Genomic DNA, 10,108 nt, shown 5'->3' on the forward strand with positions numbered 1-10,108 from the left:
ACCAGTTTTCCAGGATCTATGGGAACCTAAGCATAGGCGTACATTGGTGCACAATGTATTACCTGTCCAGACTTGAGTGTATGTTTGGGTGACAGACTGCCGGTGCTGTTGAGTGAGTTCATGCTTCCATGGGAGGGTGTGGAGCGAAGTGAGTCTTTTGGTGGTGGAGGGCTTGCAGGCAGTCCAGGCACAGAACCCGCTACTGAGCCCAGACCCTTCTTCCTTTTAGATGGGGGAACAAGGGCAGAGGGGAGAAGTGCAGGAACAGGCTCCTTCTCCAGGGCTCGGTAGACCAGATGCATGGCCTAGGAGAGTACATCTGGTTATTAATACATACTAATGGCATTTACAGGAAATCCACTTGCTGCTCAGACAGATAACACTTACCACTGCAAACTCATCTTTGTCCAGATGACCATCTTTATCTATGTCACTCAGGTCCCAAACCTTACAGCATAAATTAAGCATGACAATGAAGTTAATGAAGTCATTCAAAATTCCCTGAGTAAGTAAAATTTTTAAGATTACATTTCTTCACTACAAATCTACTTAGCAAAAAAAGCACATTCTTCAGAAATATATTATGTCATATCTAATCTGTGAAAAACTATTATACTGGGCACAATGATATTCATGTTACTTCATGTTTTTGGGGAAACACAACATATTAAATTCTCATTTGAACAGTTCGGTCTAGTTAACCATCGTTCCCAAAAGCTTAATTCCTCCTCCTGGCTTTCCATTCTGTGTGCTCTACAAAGCCCAGATGGTTGTGTACAAACCTTGCTCTGTAATTGTCAAGAAAACAATTGGAGCCAGTTTAAGTCAATCAGCAAAAGGCTTGTGCAGCATAACAGGGAGGGGTAAGCAAGCTAAAGATAGATTTGGAGATTCATAACTTCACTGTAGAACCATGACGAAGAGCTAATTAATAAAACAAAATCCATTTCCAGTTACAGTCTACACAGCTAAACAACTGAAGAGAACAAATCAAAACAACAGAATTGAAAACTCAGCTACAAACTGAAGCTACAACCAGGCCAATTTGAAGACCTGTGCAAACAGATATAGCTCTAGGATTTGAAAGGCATGATGGCACACAGAGGTTGTTCTTTCTTTGCTATGTTCCACTGAAAACCATTAGTCAATATGTTGTGCAAGTAGGTTCGTTGTGATAACGTTGTGTTAACAAATTACATTACCCATGTCACATTTACCTGTTTGCTAAAATCAGCTTTTTCACAGACACTCAGCTGAACTGCCAGTATGTAAACTTAGCCTACACTGTTATTCTTACTGACTGTGAAAGGTTAAGTTTAAAATTTACTGAGTCAAAGTTACACACAAGTAGCCAACATGAAGGATTCTGACACGTTTCCTTCCCCTGGTCACTAGTGTCACTGTTGTGGCAAAGCACATTCATGAACTCTGAGGTGTGAGATACTGTTCAGAACTTCAACCATTGTCCATCAGAACCACTGACAATACTTTTAAGACTCAATATAAGAAACCACAATTTAAATCAATACCTTTCCAAGGACATCCAGGGGCAACTTGGAGTTGATTAGGACTGGTTTGACCTTCTCTCCTGACAGCAGGCCATTAACTGGAACCAAACTTTCAAAAATCCCATCAAATTTACTCTTCTCCTCAGGCTATAAAGGAAAACATACACGCACTAGTTATCTGGAATGTCTGATGTGTATAGGTTGGCTTGACTGAACCTGACTCTATCTGCAGACCTAAAGGAAGAGTATTTGTAAAAACTGACTGACATTTGCTATACTGCTATATTATAGCCATAAAACAATACCAGGTTTCTGAGTTGGGAAATAGAATATATTTAATTTAAGATTCCAAGTACTCTCCCTGTTGTATCTGTAACAGAAGAATTAGTAGAAACCTACTTAAAAGGGCATGTGGAGGGTATACTATCCAGAAGAATGGTTAAGATCAACAATATATGCAGGAGAATGTTTGAACATATGGGGTTTTGGTGCTTTATTGTCTAGGAAACATTGAATAGTAACTGTATCATTTTTTAATTAACAAAGCTAGCAGGGTTTAAGGCATCCTTCTTTTTTTCTCCGAACTTCATACATTTACACTTTTTCACTGAAAAAAAGTGTAAATGTATGAAGTTCGGAGATTAAGTACACCAGAGTTTTGGATTCTTCAGAGAACTAGCAAATCTAAAATACAGAACATTTTACAGTGTGAAAGTAACACAGCTCCTGTGTATCGTCTTGCCTGTCTTGCTGCCTGTCTTGCTGCATGCCTGAAGTTTTGCAAAGAGCTCCTTGGCAATCAACACTACTGGAAAAATGTTTTGTGAACTGATGAAACAACAGTCGAAATTGTTTGAGAAAAATATTTAGCACTATATAGGGTGCAAAAAGGGCACAGCTTACCAATACCAAAGGTACATCGCTGAGCTTGCTTTGCTGCCTCAGGGCCTGGACTATTGGCCAGCATCAAGGGGAAAATTAATACCATTTAATTCCAATTCCAATAAATACCAAAATATGCTACAGAATAATGTCAGGGATAGAAGATGGGTGATGCAGAAGGACAATGACCCAAAGCATCAAAGTAAGTCCACCCCAAAATAACTTGAGAAAAAGAAAATGAGCCTTTTGGAGTGGCCGAGTCAGAGGCCAGACCTGAACCCCACAGAGATGCTGTGTAATGCTGTGTAATGACCTCAAGAGAGCCCTTCACACCAGATGTCCTACAAATGTGTCTGATCTGAAGCAGTTCTGTAATCCCAGAGGAATGGTCTAAAACTCCTCTTGTTTTTGTGTGTTATCAGCTTATTATAAGCAAATTGTGTTTGTCTATTGATGTGACTTAGATGAAGATCAGATCATATTTTATGGCAAATTAATGCAGAAAACCAGGTAATTCCAAAAGGTTCACATAATGTTTTCAATACATACTTCAACATATAATGAATATTCATAATTGATCTTATATATCTAGTCACTATTTAACAGTATCTGTGGTAAAGTGGTATTTAGATCTAAAAAATAAACAGGACTTGGGATATGAATTTATTTGAATTTTCTTTCTGAGAATGTGAAACATTTTGATATTCTTATAAGGCCTGTGTGTTTAAGTCTGTGTGTGTGTGTGTGTGTGTGTGTGTGTGTGTGTGTGTGTGTGTGTGTGTGTGTGTTTGAACATACCCTCACAGCCCAATGTAATTCAGTGGTGGCAGACACTGTGAAGCTTAAAGATGGGCTGCTGGTGTCCTTCTAAAATCAGACAAAGATAGTTGTCACATTGCAATTAACCATGTACCTTCTGTCATTCTCTGCTTCTCATATAAAGTTTAACTTTAACATAACATGAAATTACAGAAGTTTTGTTAGATACAGAAAATCCCAGAAATTCGGGTTACGCTCCTAGAGCACCTGCGAATTGTGAAAAACCACAAATTTTGGATGTAGTCAAAATGCGGCCTAAATTAGTAAATTATATATTTTAAATTTAGTGTTAAAACACATGAAAAATTATATATTGCCACGAAAAAAAGCCATAAAAAACTGCAGAGGATATTTGTGGTTTCTGTGAAATTGCGGCGATTTCCGCTAAACAATTACTTGTTAGGATCTGAGGAAAGACCCACGAACGACTGGAGGCTGCAAACTCGGAACCATGACTTCGCAGGGGTATACTGTACATAATAAATGGTGAGTATAATAATGGACTGTATAAATGTGTGAATAATTATATTCAATCCATCAAAAAACATTAGCTTTTTTATACCAAGAATATGTAGATTTGAGCAATAATGATGAAGTCATACTCACAAACTTGGGGGGAGGGACTGTGAGGTTGAGACTGGACAGACTTACGTCCTGACCACTCTGAGCACAGGCCACCAGACGCAGAGCTACATAAAACCCCTGAGAGGAAAAACAAACCCCAGAGTCAGTAGATTTGTATGTCAACTGTTGCTAGAACTTTACCTGAATCTGGACCTTTTATAAAGTACTGAATGTCCATAACTGATAATGACTGCAAGAGCTGAATCAGTGAATCCGCAAAAGAGAGCTAATGTTAGTGCTCAAAAATTATTTTATAACAAAAACAAACCAAATTCTGACGTATTTCTAACAATCATTTTACTTGTATTTGTTAAAATATTTATATGTACAAATATTTTTATTAGACCTATTCAAGACTTAATGCAGTGATAAAGTTCAGCTGTTGGAGTGTTAAAGTTCTCACCAACTTGAGTTTATTATAATTTTCTTATTTGATATATTTCATTATGTGGATTTTATCTTTATCCCATATATATATTTTTTTTTTTAAATGATTGATTGTTGTAACTTATTTGATAGTTAACTAGTTGGTAGCTTGGACAGTTATTTGTGTAAAATACATACATCTTATCAACACTTCCTTGTTTAACACGACCTTTACAAGAACATTACCAACCAAAAGTCTTGTGTTGTACACAAATAAGTTATGAAAAATCTTAGTGCATATGGACAAAACCTCTATCATCCTCTTGCCACCATGCCTGAAAAATGTTCTATGGGTATTGTCTCTGTTCATCGTAGTTAAAACACACATGATATCAATTGTGATTTTCACTTTTCATCAAAGCGATAGCATTGGATAAAAAAATCTGTTCCCCACCTGTTTGTCCAGATACCCTTTGCCATCAGGATCAGCCAGATCCCAAATCTGAAACACAACACACAAAACACAGCTTTAAAGACACAGATATTAAAACATAAAATTGTTAGCTCCTGCGCTAGTTGTTGATCTTGTTACATTTTGAGTATTTTATATTAAAATGCCTCTTTTTTGTCAGTGAAACAAAAACATTTCTGATGACTCATCTTGAACTTAGCAGCAGTTTCATAAATGTATCCAAACCAATGTAATTTGGAGTCACCCATGTAAAACCACTTTTAACCATTAGCAAGTAAGTAACTAGCAGGGCAATGTGGGATGGGGCCAGCAGTCTTCCACTAGTTCCATACTTCTACACAGCTTTATGCTACAGCGCCTTATCTGATTAGCAGTGTACACTTTTGAAAGCTCAGATCACATTTAATATATTCTACTAACAACATAAAGTGAAAAATAAAATAGACCTTGTGAGAGAAGTTCAACTGCTTCTGTATTTCTTCATTTCCTCACATCAGTAAGTGGCCAATCAATGTATAAAATATGATTGAATGCCAGACAGTCTACTACTTCAACGACCATTACTACAATTACCCAACATATGATTAAGAGGTGTTAAATTGTTATCTTAAATTCACAAGCCTGTAAAAGAAAGTAAAAAAAACTACACATAATGGTTCTTATAAATAAACAGAACATGATACCAGGAGTTTTCTGGTGACTCTAGTCCTGAGCTAGGGCTGCAACAGCTAATCAATAAAATCATTATTATTATTGTCGTTATTAAAATAGTTGTCAACAAACATATTTACTGATTAGTTGGGTCTAGTAATGCACAGTGAGCTGTTGTAGAGATGAAAATGGCAAAAGCAGAGAAAAGTGAAAGTCACATTTTATATAATTAATCAATTTTAGTGGTGCTGCCTTCTTTTAGTTTTTCTATTATGTGATCAGATAAGGACGTCGCAGTTTCTTTGTTTAGATATCTTTATTGAGGTTTGAACTGGAAGTTTTGTATTATATAGTGGATGATCCTGTGTACAAATTTTGGAGAACAAAAGGCACTATCACAAATATTCCTCATTAGCTGGGAAGGGTTGTTGGTTGTATGAGATTTCTACAGTGTATTAGGAAAGATAAAACCAACAGTGCGCTGTTATGAAGAAACAGGAGGAGCACTGTGAGAGCTGTATAAAATGACCTTCAGCAGGCTACTAATGTACATGTTTCTGACCAAACTCTGAGAACCAGGGTGGGATGAGTGACTGACTCCACTATGACGTGTGCTCACAGCCCAGCATCATGTAGTTCAACTGGCATTCATGAGAGAATTCCAGATTTGGCAGGTTCGCCACTGGTGCCCATTCTCTTCATAGATGAAAGCTGGTTCACACTGAGCACAGGTGACAAGTCTGAAACAGTCTAGAGACAATGCGATGAACATTATGGTGCCTCATTATTAGGCATGACTAGTTGGGTGGTGGATCAGATGGTGATGGGGGCACGTATATTTGAAGGGTCGCACAGACTTCCATGTTATAGCCAGTGCTTCTCTTCATTTTGCAGAGCTGCAACTCCCATCCTCCCAAAAAGAAATGCACAAAGCAAGCACATCTTATATGTAATTCACTGTCCTGCACCATGACTTTTATTCTCTTGTGTCCCTGTACAGTGTGGCATAGCCATGCTTCACACATGCACAAACACACGGAGCAAATTAGAGGAGAAAGCAAAATATGAATGTGTTTCCTTAATTTTTTAAAGAAGAACATTATAGCGACAACTGGCTCTAACTGGTACTGTGACTTTTAACTCGGAGATGTAACTGTATTTTCTAGAACTGTCTTATTTCACTTGCGCAATATTGCCAAAATTAGGAACATCCTGTCTCAAAAAGAAGCAGAAAAACTAGTCCATGAATTTGTTACTTCAAGGACAGATTACTGTAACTCATTATTATCAGGATGTCCAATTAACTCCATAAAAACGATCCAGTAATCCAGAATGTTGCAGCCAGAGTTCTGACAAAAACTAGCGAGAGCATTCATATCTCCCCTATATTAGCTTATCTTCACTAGCTGCCTGTAAAATCCTTCTCACATACAAAATCCTTCACGACAAGCTCCTCCATACCTTAAAGACCTCATAGTACCATATCATCGCAATAGAGCACTTCGCTGTCAGAGCACAGGTCTCCTTGTGGTTCCCAGAGTTTCAAAAAGAAGAAAAGGAGGGAGAGCCTTTAGCTAAGCTCCTCTCCTATGGAACCAGCTCCCAGTCTGGGTTCGGGAGGCAGAAACCTTCAACTTCGACAAAGCTTATAGTTAGGGTGGGTTACATGATGCTGAACCATCCCTTAGTTATGCTGCTCTAGGCCTAGACAGCCTAAGGACTTCCCATCATGCACGGAGCTCCTCTCTTCCCCCGATCACATCTAGACATCACCACTGAATGTTAATAACTTTCTGCTTTCTCTCTCCCATAGTGTGTGCTCCCTCTCTCTCTCTCTCTGTCCTCTGTCTGTTCCTTCTGCAGGTGTCCCTGGTCCTGGAGCTGTATACTGCTGATGTACCTGCACCTGTACATGTACCTACCCACCAACCTGCACATTGTTTATTTGTTGATAATTATTTTTGTTATTTCCTCTATCCACTTACCCCAACTGGTCAAGGCAGATGGCTGCCCAAACTGAGCCTGGTTCTGCTGGAGGTTTCTTCCGTTAAAGGGAGTTTTTCCTCCCCACTGTCGCTAAGTGCTTTATTCTCATAAGGGATTTGTTGGGTTTTTGTAAAGTGCCTTGACATGATTTTTATTATGATTTGGTGCTAGAAAAATAAAATGGAATTGAGTCTTAGAAGCTTTCACTCTTCTGGATAGTTTACAACTAGACATTAATAGCCTTTTGTACAGTTACAGTAAGAACAATAAGCTGCTGTATGAAGTATTCCTCTCCAGCTCAAAGTTACACCATTTACTACAGAGAAACAGTGTAACTTTTGCCACTACCTACCTTTCCCAGAGTAATGTCAGGTAGTCCAGACTTTTTTAAGAACACAGCAGCCTCTGTTGGCCCTACTCTCCCAGTATTCCCAGGATCCACCTTGGAGCAAACACACACAAACGTCTGCATTGTGGTAATTACTTCCTTTCATTCATTGTCTCTTTCCCAAACACGAAAAGTTTCTTTCAAACGTGTTAGGGTTGCAGTTTTTCAGTGCTTTGCTTTGGATCATCTCCTTACCTGTCTGTAAAAGCTCTCATATACAGGGTTCCCACTTGACAACTGAGGGAGAAAGAGAATGCTATTACATTGAAGCTTCTCACTTCATTTCATATATAAGCAATATATTCAACTCGCTAGCCCGGGAATTAGGTTCACTAATGTCGTTTTTCTGACGGGTCGTCTAAGCTTTGCACAATCAATAACAAGGATGTGAATACCTTGTTGGTTTTTCTTTATTTTTATTACCGCTATTTTTATAATATGTTTTATCTTTTGCTGCTGCAACATTCCCGAATTTCCCTGTTCTGTGACAAATAAAGGTTCACCTTATCTTAGGGATCTCACAAACTAATTGCAATGCCATATTATATAGCTACAATGTTACAACTACAGCAGGCAAAGGTCAATGATTATCGACGTTACATTGCCACTAGGTAACGTAGTGAACTGCAACATTAGGGCCAGACAGCCAACTTACCATCATTAATCAAAGCTCAGGCCCTGTTAGCCTCATTTGTAGCCTCAAGCAATCCCCATCTACACTCATTACATGTAATCAAGGCTAAACTAGCTCAAGGTTGGCTAACTTCGACACCGGACATTTTCACAGTTTCTGACATATTTTCATATAAACGTACGCTTACGAGCCTGTCCCACAAAATTTCTAAACAGTCTCTATGACGATTGTTTTATGCTAGCTAGTAACAGCTGAAGCTAACAAGCCCGCTACCTAACGGTAACGCTGCTGCAATAACGTTAGGCCTTATACGACCAGCTGACTGCCTTTTTTCTAGCTGCATTTCAAAGCGAGCTCATGTTTAGCTCACAGTACAATTAAAAGTCAATGCCATGAATGAGACATATTGTGTCATGCTATCAATTATCTAGACTTTAAGTTAAAGTGTAGAGTTATAAATTGCTGCATCTTTACCTGGGTGAGAGATGTGAGAGCTGCCATCTTCCCTGTTGCTGCGGGAACGCACCCACCCTCCTTCTCCGAGGCAACACTCCACCTAGCGGACACACACGGAGCACAACGCGTTCCCGAAACCTCAGTCAAGAACATCTGATCATTTTAGGTTTCCTACATATTCTTCAATACATAATAATACATAAAACAAAACATAATACATAAAACAAAATGTTGCACTTATAATTTAGGCAGAGAATCTTGTTCCTCACAGTCTAAAAGTCCTTCAGGTGCTTTTTTGAAAACCCCAAGTGGCTTTCATGTGTTTTACACTGAGGAGAAGCTTCTGTCTAGCCACCCTGCCATCAGGCCGAGGTTGGTGGAGGGCTGAAGTAACATTTGTCCTTCTGGAACTTTGTCCCATCTCCATACAGGATCCCTGGAGCTCAGTCTGAGTGACCATCAGGTTCTTAATCACCTCTCTTACTAAGGCCCTTCTCCCATGATTGCTCAGTTTGGTCAGCCGACCAGCTCGTGAAAGAGTCCTAGTTGTGCCAAACCTCTTCCATTTGAGTATTATGGAAGCCACTGTTGTCCTGATAACTTACAGCGCAGCAGACACTTTTTGTAGCCTTCGCCAGCTCTGTGTCGACCAATATTGGTTTATGCTCTCATAACGGTTGCCAACTTCTATAGAGGAATGTGTGCCTTTTCAAATAATGTCCAATCAATTTAATTTACCACTGACGAACCACAATCTAAATGTAGAAACATCTCTGCAAAGGGTCTGAATACTTACCCCTCCCCTCCCTTCCCCTCTCTTCCTCTACTCCCTCCTCACATGTATATTCCACCAATTAAAGTCATTAACTTTATGCTCTCTCTCTCCCCTCGATTGTGCTCTTTCCCTCTCTCTCTGTACCTTCTGCAGGTGTCCCCGGTCCTGGAGCTGTATATCGTTGATGTGCAGTTACTGGCCCCACCAACCTGCAGTGTCTATTTCTTGTTTATTGTTGCTGTTCTTTTCTCTCTCCTCTAGCCACTCACCCGAACCGGTCGAAGCAGATGGCCGCCCAAACTGAGGCTGGTTCTGCTGGAGGTTTTTTCTTCCATTAAAGTTTTTCCTCTCCACTGTCGCTAAGTGTTTGCTCATAAGGGATTTGTTGTTTTTTGTTTGTTTTTGTAAAGTGTCTTGAGATGATTTGTATTGTGATTTGGCGCTATACAAATAACATTGAATTGAATTATGTAAATGTGTTATTTCAGTTCTTCGTTTTTAATACATTTACAAACATTCCTAAAATTCTGTTTTCACTTTAAAATAT

General features: G+C 39.0%; 1 protein-coding gene across 10 annotated transcripts in view; it reads right to left on the minus strand.

The window, feature by feature from the left end:
• The window catches only part of LOC113139970 (epidermal growth factor receptor substrate 15-like 1), a 71,370-nt gene extending 62,491 nt beyond the window's left edge, over positions 1 to 8,879 (minus strand). For all 10 annotated transcript variants that reach the window (XM_026323630.2, XM_026323634.2, XM_026323631.2 and 7 more), the window contains exons 1-9: positions 8,805 to 8,879; positions 7,892 to 7,933; positions 7,661 to 7,750; positions 4,654 to 4,701; positions 3,816 to 3,911; positions 3,189 to 3,257; positions 1,530 to 1,655; positions 388 to 447; positions 63 to 305 (exon numbers count right to left, since the gene is read on the minus strand). In XM_026323630.2, the coding sequence (XP_026179415.1) occupies positions 63 to 305; positions 388 to 447; positions 1,530 to 1,655; positions 3,189 to 3,257; positions 3,816 to 3,911; positions 4,654 to 4,701; positions 7,661 to 7,750; positions 7,892 to 7,933; positions 8,805 to 8,831 (801 nt within the window). In that variant the 5' untranslated portion in view covers positions 8,832 to 8,879. The remainder of the gene's footprint in view (positions 1 to 62; positions 306 to 387; positions 448 to 1,529; positions 1,656 to 3,188; positions 3,258 to 3,815; positions 3,912 to 4,653; positions 4,702 to 7,660; positions 7,751 to 7,891; positions 7,934 to 8,804) is intronic.
• Between the last annotated feature and the right edge of the window lie 1,229 nt (positions 8,880 to 10,108).

Source organism: Mastacembelus armatus, chromosome 4, assembly GCF_900324485.2.
Source record: "Mastacembelus armatus chromosome 4, fMasArm1.2, whole genome shotgun sequence".
NCBI classification, from domain to species: Eukaryota; Metazoa; Chordata; class Actinopteri; order Synbranchiformes; family Mastacembelidae; genus Mastacembelus; species Mastacembelus armatus.